Below are 16,477 nucleotides of genomic sequence, written 5' to 3'. Positions count from 1 at the left end.
AATCAGAGGCTGAGACGGTTCAGCGACCGTGTGGGCTGCAGATTCCTCGACTTGCGCCATAGGGTGGTGGGGTTTTGGGTTCCACTGGATAGGTCAGGAGTCCACTACACGCAACAAGCGGCTACACTGGTAGCAGAGGTTGATTGGCGTGGGGTGGGCGGTTTTTTAGGTTAGATGGCATCGGGCAAATACAGAAAGGGCAACAGCCTCAAAGGGTACGGGGCAAAGTCGGGACATTCGGGGACCAAGCAGCAATCGGTATTGTAATTGTAAACTGTCGAAGCTGCATTGGTAAAGTACCGGAACTTCAAGCGCTGATAGAAAGCACCGAAGCTGAAATCGTTATAGGTACAGAAAGCTGGCTGAAGCCAGAGATAAATTCTGCCAAAATTTTTACAAAGCTACAGACGGTGTTTAGAAAGGATAGATTGCATGCAACCGGTGGTGGAGTGTTCGTCGCTGTTAGTAGTAGTGTATCCTGTAGTGAAGTAGAAGTGGATAGTTCCTGTGAATTATTATGGGTGGAGGTTACACTCAACAACCGAGCTAGGTTAATAATTGGCTCCTTTTACCGACCTCCTGACTTAGCAGCGTTAGTGGCAGAATAACTAAGAGAAAATTTGGAATACATTTCACATAAATTTTATCAGCACGTTTATAGTCTTTGGTGGAGATTTCAATTTACCAGATATAGACTGGGACAATTAGGTGTTTAGGATGGATGGTAGGGACAGAGCATCGAGTGACACTATACTGAGTGCACTATCCGAACATTACCTCGAGCAATTAAACAGAGAACCGACTCGTGGAGATAACATCTAGGACCTACTCATAACAAACAGACCCGAACTTTTCGACTCTGTAGGTGCAGAACAGGGAATCAGTGATCATAAAGCCGTTGCAGCATCCCTGAATATGGAAGTTAATAGGAATATAAAAAAAAAGGGAGGAAGGTTTATCTGTTTAGCAAGAGTAATAGAAGGCAGATTTTAGACTACCTAACAGATCAAAACGAAAATTTCTGTTCCGACACTGACAATGTTGAGTGTTTATGGAAAAAGTTCAAGGCAATCGTAAAATGTGTTTCAGACAGGTACGTGCTGAGTAAAACTGTGAGGGACGGGAAAAACCCACCGTGGTACAACAGCAAAGTTAGGAAACTACTGCGAAAGCAAAGAGAGTTTCACTTCAAGTTCAAACGCAGCCAAAACCTCTCAGACAAACAGAAGCTAAACGATGTCAAAGTTAGCGTAAGGAGGGCTATGCATGAAGCGTTCAGTGAATTCGAAAGTAAAATTCTATTTACCGACTTGACAGAAAATCCTAGGAAGTTCTGGTCTTACGTTAAATCAGTAGGAGGCTCGAACCAGCATATCCATACACTCCGGGATGGTGATGGCATTGAAACAGAGGATGACGCGTGTAAAGCTGAAATACTAAACACTTTTTTCCAAAGCTGTTTCACAGAGGAAGACCGCACTGCAGTTCCTTCTCTAAATCCATGCACAAATGAAAAAATGGCTGACATCGAAATAAGTGTCCAAGGAATAGAAGAGCAACTGGAATCACTCAACAGAGGAAAGTCCACTGGACCTGACGGGATACCAATTTGATTCTACAAAGAGTATGCGAAAGAACTTGCCCCCTTCTAACAGCCGTGTACCGCAAGTCTCTAGAGGAATGGAAGGTTCCAAATGATTGGAAAAGAGCACAGCTAGTTCCAGTCTTCAAGAAGGGTCATCGAGCAGATGCGCAAAACCATAGACCTATATCTCTGACGTCAATCTGTTGTAGAATTTCAGAACATGCTTTTTGCTCAAGTATCATGTCGTTTTTGGAAACCCAGAGTCTACTCTGTAGGAATCAACATGGATTCTGGAAACAGCGATCATGTGAGACCTAATTCGCTTTATTTGTTCATGAGACCCAGAAAATATTAGATACAGGCTCCCAGGTAGATGCTATTTTCCTAGACTTCCGGAAGGCGTTCGATACAGTTCTGCACTGTCGCCTGATAAACAAAGAAAGAGCCTACGGAATATCAGACCAGCTGTGTGGCTGGATTGAAGAGTTTTTAGCAAACAGAACACAGCATGTTGTTATCAATGGAGAGACGTCTACAGACGTTAAAGTAACCTCTGGCGTGCCACAGGGGAGTGTTATGGGACCATTGCTTTTCACAATATATATAAATGACCTAGTAGATAGTGTCAGAAGTTCCATGCGGCTTTTCGCGGAGAGAAGTTTCAGCATTAGAAAATTGTAGCGAAATGCAGGAAGATCTGCAGAGGATAGGCACTTGGTGCAGGGAGTGGCAACTGACCCTTAACCTAGACAAATGTAATGTATTGCGAATACATAGAAAGAAGGATCCTTTATTGTATGATTATATGATAGTGGAACAAACACAGGTAGTAGTTACTTCTGTAAAATATCTGGGAGTATGCGGGCAGAACGATTTGAAGTGGAATGATCATATAAAATTAATTGTTGGTAAGGCGGGTACCAGGTTGAGATTCATTGGGAGAGTCTTTAGAAAATGTAGTCCATCAACAAAGGAGGTGGCTTACAAAACACTCGTTCGACCTATACTTGAGTCTTGCTCATCAGTGTGGGATCCGTACCAGATTGGGTTGACGGAGGAGATAGAGAAGATGCAAAGATCCAAAGAAGAGCGGCTCGTTTCGTCACAGGGTCATTTGGTAACCGTGATAGCGTTACAGAGATGTTTAACAAACTCAAGTGGCAGACTCTGCAAGAGAGGCGCTCTGCATCGCGGTGTAGCTTGCTCGCCAGGTTTCGAGAGGGTGCGTTTCTGGATGAGGTATCGAATATATTGCTTCCCCCTACTTATACCTCACGAGGTGATCACGAATGTAAAATTAGAGAGAGATTAGAGCGTGCACGGAGGCTTTCAGACAGTCGTTCTTCCCACGAACCATACGCGACTGGAACAGGAAAGGGAGGTAATGACAATGGCACGTAAAGTGCGCTCTGCCACACACCGTTGGGTGGCTTGCGGAGTATAAATGTAGATGTAGATGTAGATTTATTTTTGGTGGCAGTAAGTTTACTGTTACCTCCATTAGAATATTCTTCATTTGTAATGTTTGACACTCAAATTCATTTTGTCATCCATGATTTTTTTCGTGAGACTTGTCTCATACTGTTATATAAGGGAAACACTCTTTACATATAAGTTCTTGTAGTTGCCTTTTATTCATGTGTTGAAACCTGGCCATGTGATGAAGCATTCTTTTCTTAATACAAACTCTTCCCCATTTTTGTAACCAAAATTCCTACTTTTTTGAGTTGTGCAGCCTCACTTTAATTTTGGTAGTGATACAAAAAGGGCTGCATGATCTGATATTCCTGCATATAGAATTTTTTTTCTGTTACACTTTAGTTAAGAGCTGCTAACAGTATACCAGTAGAGGTTGCAGCGAATGCTACTTTTATGGTATGTCTGTCAAAGCTTAGATTTAGCTCATTTGTGGCTATAAGTTTGTTTAATGTGAAGCATTGTTCTCATCAGCTCTAACTTATTAATTGGAGTCAAGGGATACAGCAAATGCCAATGTTGTCAGGTTATGTTCTATTCTATATTTTCATATAATAGAGGGAAACGTTCCACGTGGGAAAAATATATCTAAAAACAAAGATGATGTGACTTACCAAACGAAAGTGCTGGCAGGTTGATAGACACACAAACATACACACAAAATTCAAGCTTTCGCAACCAACGGTTGCTTCGTCAGGAAAGAGGGAAGAAGAGGGAAAGACGAAAGGATGTGGGTTTTAAGGGAGAGGGTAAGGAGTCATTCCAATCCCGGGAGCGGAAAGACTTACCTTAACCCTCTCCCTTAAAACCCACATCCTTTTGTCTTTCCCTCTCCTTCTCTCTTTCCTGACGAAGCAAACATTGGTTGTGAAAGCTTGAATTTTGTGTGTATGTTTGTGGTTTGTTTGTGTGTCTGTCAACCTGCCAGCACTTTCGTTTGGTAAGTCACATCATCTTTGTTTTTAGATATATTCTATATATTCACAATGAGATAATTGTTGTATACATCATGTGAAGTAGCACCGTTACAGTGATTAGATAGGCAGCTAAATGAATTTCAACCTTTGTATTGAACAAATGCTCTGAATTGCAGATCACGGGTAAAATTCTGCCAGATATAACTGTAAATTAGTATAAATTCTTACCAAGTCAGTAAGTTTTAAAGTGTCATAGAATGCTGCAACTCATAAATAATTGTAAATATGGAAATTTTTGAAGGACGTTGATGATATTACACCACTTTCAAATTTTCAGAAGTCAGTGATGTACAAAACTTATGAAAAATATACTGTTGCAAATCAGTCAGTCATGACTAGTAAAACCAAATGCCTAAGCATTGGACATATAGCACTAAAAGAGTTGAATTTATTTAAAAACTTAATTCAACAGTACTGTCTCAGATGATAGCAGCATTTTTTGGACAAACAAAATGACTTTCACAGTCGTGAAGGAACTGTTGTATTCTATATTGCTGTAAGACATGACATACTAAAGGCCAACACTTACCGTGTGACATTGAGATGTTGCTACTAGACTTAAGTTGCTACTTTCTTCACTTTGTTCATTTTCATTAGCTGCATCGTGTCCTCCTGTATTCATATGACAAGTGAACTACAATTCCTGAGAGAAGTTTATGATCTTTGATTTCTCTCACTTTTTTCCAAGCATGCAGCTCTGTGTTCTCATATGTCATGGCAGTATTTAATCTGTGCTGTTCGTTTACAGGAATGTAAATCACAAGACATGTCCCATATGTCGTGAAGCATGTGAAAGTACAGATGACAGCTGGGTTATTTCTGAAGTACCAGGCGCCCATGAAATAAATGAAGCAATATGTTCAGCTCTCATGGGATTGCCCTCAACATCAGGCACTCCAAAGTGATGCCTCTGACTGTCCCAGCACTATCATGTCATAGTTATGAAATAAAATGCAGACAGAATACACCTGCACATCTGTTACACGTTTTATGTGTAAGGATGATAGATACGGTTTCATGACCATGAATGGTATGGCCAGCTAGTAGAAATGGAATAATTTTAACAGGTAACTCTTGTTATATTTGACACAAATACAAATTTGTAAAATCGTGTTACAGAAACACAAATCTGAAGTGAAAAGTAAAATTATAATTAATCACTTCTGCATATGTATGTACTGCAGATCCCAAGCTATTTAAAAATTCTTAGAAAAATTGTCATGGAAAAGTGCAGAGAAACTCACTCATTGGTGTAAATATTGTGAATTTTCTGATTATAAGTTATTTTGACGTCATACATGTATTAAAGAAACTACACAAGGGATAAAAAATTATTCCATTTTACATTCAATATTTTAATTTTGTTTCATTATATTCATTATTTGCCATAAACTTTTATCCTCAGCAGTAATATTATTTACTATCTTTCTTTATTCCTCACATTTTCTTTGCCCTTCCTTTTTTCCTTGTAGTGACTGTTGTGGTAGCAGTTTGCAAGTGTGTTGAGTTTCCAGATTGTGAGTCATGACTATATATAAGAAGTCAGTATTAAAAAATATATATTATTGTGCTATACCCAACACTGACAATGTAGCGGATTTGTCATTTGGTGGAACAGATTATTTCTTGCCCACTCTTAATGAGATAAATAAGTGACACGAATAAATTGTACCACTGACTGTTCATCAAGAATTTTGCATATGTTTGTACAAACCTTCTATTGTAACTGCCATTTAGTGATGAAATTGGACATCATTATGAAATTTATGTAAATATGTAAAAGTGTTCAAAGTAGGGTTTTCTTCCTTTCCTTCTAATGTAAGTTATGAACTTAACAAGTTACGATATTATTAAGTTATTTATGGTTATGGTGAATATATGTATTTTTGAGAGTAAGTCACTTTAATCAGGTTTAAACAAACATTTATCTTTCTGTGTATGGTAAACAGAAACTCTAATGATAAATTTTTTGAAACAGGGAGGTTGCTAACAGTAATTTTCAGAGTTTGTATGTTGCTACCTGTTCACAAGAAAATATTCTAAATTCAATCATATTTGTTCAAAAAATAGATAGGTTTAGTAGTAGTTCTTGAGAGGCTTCACAAAAATATTGAACAGGGAAGGCACAAGAGTGCGGTAGATGCAGAAAGTACCAGTATCTCCTTGCACTCCTCTTTCCCCTTGCCCTCCTCCTCTGCCTCTTGCCCTCCTCATTTCTGTCTGTCTGTCCGTCCCTATAAGACAATCCATTTTGTTATTGTATTAGTTAGTATCACAGCTTTGATGTATTTGCCCTGACATGACTGTTTGCTGTAATGACGTATAACATTATAATCATTCTCACCACTGCCACTGCTCCGTGTGTGTGTGTGTGTGTGTGTGTGAGGCGGGGAGGGAGAGAGAGAGAGAGAGAGAGAGAGAGAGAGAGAGAGAGAGAGAGAGAGACTAAATTGAAAATGCAATTAATAAATGTCTGATTTGCCATCAGAAAATTCGCAGAAGCATTAGTGTATGATCTTAGGGCACTCTTGAATGACATATATTATCTACTTCTCTATTCTAAATTTGCAATTTGCTGCGAAAGTTCCATCAGTTATGCAGTTTATTTATAAATTTCCTGTTTTCTTAACTGATTGTGATATCTGCTATGGTGACACAATACTAAGCAACATGCACTCCAGGTTACTGAAAGGGCCTTGGCCATCAGCACTTTCGAATCTTATTAAAGTTTAAATCTTAACTCCATTAGTGTTCAGCTGTTATGAGAGATGGATATGTCAAATAAATTCACCTTCATGACTTGATGCTCTGAAAGGCTTTGTGGCCCAAGAGCTTGGCCACCACCCCCTCACCCGCATCACATTGTCCCCATCCTCCAAGTGCATTTTTCACAGTAAATGACAGGTGGTCATATGGTGACTGAGGACACTTAGAAATTGTGTGTCAGTTGATTTTGTATTGTCAGTAATGGTGTGCATTGAGTCATCATGTTGACTTTATACTAGGTTTGCACAAAACATTTGGGGAGTTGGCAAAATGAGGGATGCTAGTTTTGCTATTTATACTATTCTCATGCTTTCAGGAATTGTGACATTGAGAATTCTAGTAATATGGTATATTCAGATTGTTGACATCTGCCCACTTTGTGTGTTGTGGAATAACAAGATGTTTCTTACTAAAAATAAGCAATATACACGCAGGAATAGAAGCTTCTGTCTCCTCCTCCTGAAGAAAATAGGCTGGCGAGGTTTAGGAAATGGAGTGAGTTACAGAAAGTCGTCCCTTTGAAAACAGCCTCCAACACCAGTTTCCTGAACTCCACAGGTAGGAACTGGCGTTATAACAAGTCGTTAGTCCTCACCACCCACATGGCCTTATTTCTGTTAATGGTATCAGAATTTCTTCTCAGTAAGTATTCCTTTCTTCATTACCTTTTAGTTTTCTGTATATTCTGTTTTCTGATCTATTTTTCCTTGCCCCCCCCCCCCCTACCTCTATCACATATGACAGCTTTCTGCTCTTATTAAATCTTGCATAATGTTTTGTCAGTAATTTCTGTCTTGCTTATTATCCTATCTTCCACCTTCAAGCTCTTTCAAATCTCGTCTGGTGCAGTCTCCGACAATCAGTCTTTCCTTGTGATTCCACCTAACAAGTCTCCCCTGACCCCAAATTGTGGGTGACTTCTCCAAAATTCTCATCATTTCGTAAACCTCGCCTGTTCTTTTCCTCCATACCTCTTACATCCTCTTCCACTCTTTCGCCAGAAAAAGAATAATAATAAGAAGAAGAAGCCACTGGTTCCAATAGCTTGTACATTTTCTTAACTTTTGTATGCGTTCACTCCTGGCCCCACGTGCTGAGAATTTTTTTATTTATTTATGTTTATCTGTCCAATTGTATTTTCAAAAAATGACTTTTTTTATGCACAGATGCGCACACACGGGCGCGCCCGTGCACACACACACACACACACACACACACACACACTCTTTTCTTGTCATGCCCTGAACTAAAGAATATTTTGCCTGCTAACTACATACACACTTATGTGTATCTTCTGCAAGCTGCTGTATGCTGGAGGAAATTACTGGATTTCTGTCCTCTTTTATTCACACATGGAGTGTTATGGAAATGACTCTATGGTTCAGTGGAAGGCTTATAGTTGTCACATACAGGTTTCCTAAATTTATAGATATAGACAAGATTCTTTGAACATTTCATTTTACAGCTTAATATGGTCTGTACTAACCTGTTACTTATTACAATCCTAGCAGTATGACTGAATTCACTTGAGATCTGTTGTCATGCCTACATGATAAGAACTCCAGAAATTTAGGTGCCTCTTTCCTACTACTAAGTTATCATGTTCATTTTGTATCACTATTTTATATTATCTTCCAGTATTCAATGTGACAGACTCCAGTAATTTACCACTAAACTTATAATCAGACACCACATTAAGAGATCTCTGTAATTCATCACACGAACAGAAATACTGTGTGAATTTGCTTACAAACAGCCAGTAATGACTCTTTCTGTAGGCAGCAGTATCATCAGTGAACAATCTTAGTGTGCTGCTGATCATGTCTGCAAAATCATTAACTTATATTAGGAACTTTAGAGCTGATCTTTCAGATTTTCAAGGGAACATTGATGGCTTACAAGTTTTGGATTTGGAGCTGCTTTTCTCTTTATATGATACTACAAGAAGTTCACTTTCCTTTGTCAGGAGACGGCATAGATTTTGTTGCCGATTGGTTGGACTCCAACCATAGAAAGCAATGAGATCTGTGCTCACCACATGATAAAGACAACTACGGAAGTTGTTGCAATATCGTGTAAAGAGAAAGTGACCATGACTGCAAATGCTGAAACTACTAAAACCAACACTAGAGATGCCCTGTTGCTTCCTGACAGTGTGGCCTCCTGTGTAATGTGCTGGGTTCTGTTAGTTAAAAACTGTCTGGGAGAAGTGTGCTGACCAAAACACCCCTCCATACCACATCCAGATGCTGCCTCTGGTTGAGGATGAAATAGTGTTCAGTCAGTCCTGACAGGCTCATCTGAGGCCAAAGTGATGGAACTTTGCTTGATTTTTTGTGTTTGTTAAACTAAGTCCCATAGTACTCAGAGCCATTATGTATGTTAAACACTGCTCAAGCCAGTGTAGATATGTGGTCATATTTTGGCTATCAGTCAACTGTCTACAAATGTGATAGATGCCTATTGGAAATTCAGAGAAAAAGAACGACATCTGTTCATCTGTGTTTACATCTATTATATGTAAGACACTTGTGTGTGTGAAAAAAATGTTTCCTTTCACAAAAGTAGTTTTACCTAAAACCTTTCCATTTCTTTGAAAAACACTAGTTTTGCTCCAGGAACACTATAAATTTAAAGCCTTGAATCTGCTATATCTACTTTAGAACAGTGCAACAGACAGAAATTCACAGTATTGTTCTGTAATTCTCTCTCTCTCTCTCTCTCTCTCTCTCTCTCTCTCTCTCTCTCTCTCTCTCTCTCTGTGTGTGTGTGTGTGTGTGTGTGTGTGTGTGTGTGTGTGTGTGTGTGTGTGTGTGTGTGGGTGGGTGGGCGCGTGCCCCCATTATTTTACTTGCACTATTTTTCAGATATTTGATACTTACTGTTGCAGTAGAGGTTCGTGATAAATATGAACTAAGGAATGGCTAATTTCACAGCATATTCAATTTAAAATCTGTCAGGAATGCATATCTTGAAGTTGTATCCATTCTCTCACCTAGCACACACAATGTCCTTGCCCATTCCTTTGCCACTTTTGCACCCAACAACCCCTGTCCCACTTGGCACATCGGTGTGAAAGATGCAAGTATATGATATGTGCCATACATTTGCTTGCCATACATTTGCTGACTATATCCTATTGAAGTCCTGTCACTGACATTTTCTACCTCATTGGAACCATGGCCAATAGCCACCTGGGAGAACAGCATTATCGTATACCAACTTCACTGCAAATATTTGGTGCTTTGTGACTCATTCATCTGGTTATGGCAGTAACTGAAATGGATATATGAAGTTGAGGCTTCATTATGAGGTATGTTATTGGAGAGTAATCGATACAGAAGCATACGGGCCAGATCAAGATAATCTTTTAAAAAAAAGAATCCCAAGGAAATAAATCTGCTAGTGCAGTGTACCACACAGAGTAATAGTTTGCAAGAAATGAAAGTGAACCAGGCCTTATGGTATAACTCACTATTAATCTTTTATGCCAACCAGGTTTAATGTGGATTTTAGGAAGTTTCTCATACACAATAACACAAATTCTGACCTCATTCATTGTCTCAGAACCAAAACACACAAAAAGTCACCATGTGCAAACACACAGAATTTACAAAATTTGCAAACAGATAGCATATTTGCCTTCAGTTCATTTAGGGTGAAGGAGATGATGTAGCTTCAGCAAGGACTACCAACGCGTGCTAGGACCACATTGAATAATGATTCACCAGGTTTGTAACCTGCGATGAAAGCTCGGAGACGGAAATAAAATTCCAAGAAAAAAGAAGCCAAAAGAAAGTGATGTGTGAAAAGAATAAAGAATCCAGTACTAGGACCAGATTTCAAGGAGTTGGTCTCTGGCAGTAAGACTCAGTTGTGACTTGTATAATTCAGAACATTGGATTTTAGTTTCAAAACTTTGTGAAACAAACCATTAAGAATGACATTAATATCAGAAATACCACATAATCAAATATCCCTCTTATATAAATCATCTGCAGATATTATTTCTGAAAAAATAAGAATAAAAATTTAGTAATCCTGCAAAATTGTATGATATGCTTTAGAAAAAAGTAGGTTAACCGTTTTACCCAAGCAGTATCTATCTGAATGAAATCTAGAATCAGAACATGTATAATGGCACATAGTCCTTAGAAGAGTGTCATTAGAACAAAATTAATTGTTATTATTTTATTATTATTATTACAATTATTTCAATCTTCTGGCACATGAATTATCATCATTCATCTTGCTTCCCAATACAGTGTTGCTAAATCTGAATTACAATCACTTATTCTTGTACACTCAATGTTCTTTGTTCAACATCAAACAAATCTTGTGACACAGAACACATTCTGGAGCCAACAGGATGCAGATCATATGCAGGTGGGCAGACAGTCGATCATGTCCAGTAATCAATCTGAATATGGCTACAGCTTCTCTTCTTTGTCCATCAGGAACTACTGAGTCATCTGTACAGTTCTTCCAGATCTTTCCCTCCCAAGAAATTTTATTGGATGATTTTAATTCTTCTTAAAATATGTTAACTGTGAATTTCACTGAAGATATGACATGTTAGTTTTTTCCCATCTGTTTAATTTTTGTGCCCTTTTGGCTTGAAAATCTAAGCCACAGTGAGAGGGTTGCAAGAACTGCAATTGGCTTGTTCTTCTGTTATAGTGATTTAATTACTTCTTGGATTTCTTTAGATTGAATGTTTTTTGGATCTAGTGTGCCAACATCTGCTGATATTGCTACTCTGCAATCACAAACTATAACTGCTTTGTTGAATGTGTATAAAAAGTTGTTTAGCTGAATTATTGCAGTTCTGATGGCTTCAACTTCACCTTCAAAATTCATGTGATTTGGTCGTAAAGTTTGACACAAAGAGAGAATTTTTCTTTATCTTCCAACACCTACATTTCTCTCTCTTCTCCATTAACAAGCCATCTGTGTTGATGTGGATCCACTGATTTTCAGGTATTTCAGATATTTCAGATTTATTGTGTTTTATCTCTCATCATTAATTTATCTGTTTCACTTTTTTTTATAACTATCCATTATATCTAATTTGTATTGTAATTGAGAAACATAGCTGAAAGGAATGGGAAAACAAATTCTCTAGCAACAACTTGCAATAATTTATACTGTGATCTCATGTCTTTCACGTTTTGGCTGAAGCCAGCCTGTGTTTTCAACAGTATTTTATTTTTGTTAAATGGATTTTCATATTGTAGTCATTTAGTAGGGTTGGTATACAAATCAGTTTCTCATACTGAAACTGTGCTAACCTCTGAATACTTACTTCAGTAGTTTCTAATCAATTTAGAAATCTCTAGGATACCAAATATGTTGATTTTACTTGATGATTTGTCTTTGTCTCAGTATTGTGCTCTTCCACAGATCCAAATGGAGGACTGTTTTAACCCCGGATAAATTTGTTTTGAGACATAATATAGACTGCCTCTGTCTGCTTTAGCCAGCAGATGCACATTGTATAATGCAAAAGGTCTGCAGATGATGATCAAGATTCCAGACAAAACAATAAAAAAACAGGAATTCTATAAGTATTGAACATGATAAAATAAGTAAAAGCAGCAAGCTAATGTACTCTTTAACCTTGTCTATGTTTAAAGTGTATATTTAAGAGGCTATGGGGATTGCATAAGAAACAGAATGAACATGAATTTGCACCAGATAAGAGTGTAGAATACTTTTCAAGTAATAGTTTAGCTTTTTTAAGGTTATTGATAATAATGAAGAACTGAATATGTAGCTGCTAAATGTGAATCTTTCTTCAGGAATAATTCTTGCTATTTGAAGCAATTCTGTGCCGATGTACATCATATGTTATTACATCCCCATCTCCTGAAGTATGAGTCCCAATTTCAGATTTTGTGTGGTATTTGTGTGAATATTGTGACATTGAACATACATGTGTTGTCTCACCACTAATGTCACATTGTGTGACCATTCTGTTCCTGCATGATATATAGCATACCATTAAAAGTACAATTTTTAGATCTTGCAGCACATAGCAAATGTTAACCAATTTGTGCCAAATCTTCATTCAATAGCAATAAATTAAGACCTGGCACATTACTGAACTACAGATAGTAAATCCTGAATGAGATGCTGTCATGTTTGGGCAAGGTGCCTTTTCTGTAATGTCCTCCAATGTATTACTGTGATTAATTCTTGATACTTTAATTTAATGTGTATGTGTTTCTTTTTACACAAAACAAATTATGTAAATAATAAAGTAAATGGGATATTACAATTTGTCTATTTATCACAGCATAAGTTTTATGAAAAGTTTTGATTTCAGCAAGATAATATGCAACAATTCCTGTGTTGATGTATAATGTGACTCATTTCACATTCTTGAGGGCTCTTCTCCATTATGGGATTGACAGAACATGATGTGTGAATGAATGAACAAATGAATGTGACAGCAAAATGTATGTGCTACTAAACAGCGAAATACAGATGCATTATATTTACTTCAACAGCACCGTTTATGCAACTGACAAACATTAGTTTCAAACATAAAGCTTATAAGGAGATTACAAAAATCATTGTATCCCCAAGAGGAGGAATGAGGCTAGCTGGAGTTTCTAGCAAAGTATTAAAATATTTTGTTGATTTGATTCTTTCTGCAGCCAGTCTGTTATAGTGATTTTTTTCCTTACAGGTGTAGATATGTAGCTGTCACACCCATCTATATAAAAAAAAAATTCACTGACAGTTACAGACTCATTTTATTCCTGCCAGTGAAATTTCATAAAATGGTTTAAAATGGGACACTTCACTCATTTTTCACCTCATAACTGATAATTGCTCCATATTATGGCTTTCATAATATATTCTCCAAAGAAAAGCTATTCATAATATGACAGCAACATTCTGGAAGAACTATCATCATATTGTAATCTTGCCAAGGCCTCTGATTGTATTGACCATAAAAAAATTATACTTGGAAAACTAAAATATTGTGGTCAGATATTAATAGTGTCCTCCTTTCATGGAAGACACAATTTTATTTTCATGAAAAAAAGCAAGAATTTCACTGACAAATTGCACTTCAATCGAATTAGAGTTGTGGTGAAAGAATGTAAAATGAGGAAGCTCCCATGGCTTGATATTTGATCAACTTATACATATAACCTTTAAAGTGTCAGGTTTTCAATGTACTACTGTCCTACCCAAATACAGCCGTACCAAAGATGACCATACAGGGCTAAAAATGGTTCACAGCAAGCAGTTCAAGTCTATCCCTCACAGAGATTAATGTTATACTATGTTAAGCTAACAAAAAAAGACCGTTTGTTGCATATCCAAGAATCTGAAATAATTATGTTCAGTAATTATGGGAGTATTATAAATGAACCTAATGGAGGTTCTTCGACTCTCGAAAAGGTAAATAACATTTTCTTGAATATTAACATGTCCTCAAATGAACTATTATGAAACAAAGATAAAACACGCACACATGTACACTACACCAGTGGGTGTGATTACAGTCACATTTCAAAGACAACAATAACATTGATAAATATAATACCAGGAGGAGGGCTACACCATCCATCATTTACGAGGAACCCCCTGAGTTCGAGGTCACATGTTAAATCTTTAATGAAGCTCATTTGAAAGTGATATGTTAACAATTATGACAGGAAAAATATTAGCTGCTAATGACTCACCATGTGTATCAGGAGAGCGACAGAAAATGAGTGTCCAGGAGATGCAGAGATCAGCCTTATATGGGATGTATGTGTTACAGTTCACAAAATGAACATTGTCAACATTCAAGAAATGTTCAGAGCAAACCATTACCTTGCACAATGAACGTAAAAAGAAAAATGGCAAGGCACAGTGATCACAACAGTTCACACCATCAAGATCAAGGACAAATTCTTTAAGAGTCACAAACCATGCAGGACATTCAGCTAGGTATCCACCCTTAAAGAATGAATATAGAATCAGTTTGGTGTAATGGGGTAATGAGAATTGATAGAATGTGATGGCATGCAACTTAACGCAAAACAGTCTGTTGAGGAGCTTATTGTGAAACTGGCTTTCCTTTAAGGCATAGCTGCAGACAGTGCAATAATATGGTTTATAGGCTCAGAAAAAAAACACCCAGAGGTTGGATTTGTCCAGTGGTCCCAGGTGGTATAAAATGCTGTGTACACACTTTTCTGGAGGGATAGTGCTCTAGAGGAGTATGATTTTATATGCAGACCAGGAATCAAGCAAAGCCAAGTTATTTTGACCAGCTATTGGCCAAAAGCAGTGCTCATACCACAGTTGCAGTTGTTTTATGCCAATATTTCCATTCTTGTTTGCTGTGATGTAAATATTCCCTACTGCGCTTGCAAGATCATGCACACAAGAAAGAATCATAGGAGGCAGAGATCCTCCAACTTCTCACAGCACTATAAATAACTTTCCAGCCAATTTACCACCCAGATTAACAATTGACATAATTGTATATGAATGTGTTAAAACATTGGTGTTAGTTGATCTTGATACAACTCTCTTGGTACCTCTGATTTCCAGGGTTCCTTTCATATGCACTTCCTCTTCAAATCTGGATTGATCAGAGTTGAGAACATATTCCTTATTGAATGATAAGTTTGTTTATCTCATCTACATATTTTTGGATTCATTCTGCAGTTTGCTGTGCATCATCAAGTCTGCAGTTTGCTGTGCATCATCAAGCTGATACTTTGTTTGAAATTTTGTTATCTTTCATGTTCCACTTCTTTAGTAATGTTTGAAGTTATGCAACCATCCACTGATTCCCTTGAAATCACTGTAATGTATGTTGGGTTGACTTTGATGTGCACAACTTCGTATTATGCTACCATAGACATCCTGTGCATTGTATGGAGCGTCTTTGACCCTGAGCAAACACCAGTTATTGTAACAAATGTGCCTTGTGCTCCCTTGAACATTCATAGTTTTTTGTATGTGCTATGTGGTCATATTGCTGCAGACTTATCAAAATATGTTCATAATTGTTTTATTATGATGCTGCAGATAATCTTTCATGTACATAATTATGTTTAGTACCCGCTACTTGGACAGTGATTGTCCTGTACTACATTTGACTAGACACAGGATTTGTGACTCCCTGTCTGACAAGGATGATGAAACTACACGGCTTGACACCTGTTTCAGTATCACTTTCACTTGTTAAGTATATATTGTCATCATTGTACTCCTTGTGTACACTGTACAGTTGAGCATGTTCACCACCACACACTCCACCGACTCATCTTGAAGAAATGTTAATATTTCATCAACCACTTCTTTCTCACTTTGCACAATTCCTTGGGTTCCTTTATGATGAAATGCAAACTGTGGCATCTGTTGTTGTAGATATAATACAATTTTGCTTTGTTTATCACTGTCATTGCTTTGCTTTGTATCAGCACCACTAGCACTATAGCACTGTTGTGAATTACTTGTCAACTAAGCAGTTCAACAACACTCCATAGCCTCACACTGTGTCCACCATTGGATACTTACAGTCATGCCCCCTTATTGCCATTAGAAGCCAATATCGTGGTTGTGTGTAGACAATTTGTGGAGTGTCAAATGGCATAAACACCATTGGCCATTTGCAACCTTGCACTCAAGGGGTTCCTTGTTAGCCTTAAGTGTG

At 37.6% G+C, this 16,477-nt stretch overlaps 1 protein-coding gene across 4 annotated transcripts in view; it reads left to right on the top strand.

The window, feature by feature from the left end:
* LOC126281267 (RING finger protein 141-like) overlaps positions 1–13,075 on the top strand; it is a 46,721-nt gene extending 33,646 nt beyond the window's left edge. For 2 of the 4 annotated variants that reach the window (XR_007551237.1, XR_007551238.1), the window contains 2 exons: positions 4,787–5,105; positions 12,208–13,075. Coding sequence is in view for 2 of the 4 variants with exons in the window: in XM_049980084.1 (XP_049836041.1) it covers positions 4,787–4,943 (157 nt within the window). In the remaining 2 variants the exon portion in view is untranslated. Of the gene's footprint in view, positions 1–4,786; positions 6,423–12,207 lie in introns of those variants that run through there. The other 2 variants (XM_049980084.1, XM_049980085.1) reach the window with 1 other exon arrangement.
* Positions 13,076–16,477: the final 3,402 nt, after the last annotated feature.

Source organism: Schistocerca gregaria, chromosome 7, assembly GCF_023897955.1.
Source record: "Schistocerca gregaria isolate iqSchGreg1 chromosome 7, iqSchGreg1.2, whole genome shotgun sequence".
NCBI lineage: Eukaryota > Metazoa > Arthropoda > Insecta > Orthoptera > Acrididae > Schistocerca > Schistocerca gregaria.
Note: the sequence above shows the minus strand (reverse complement) of the source record. Positions and strands in the feature narration are given on the sequence as shown.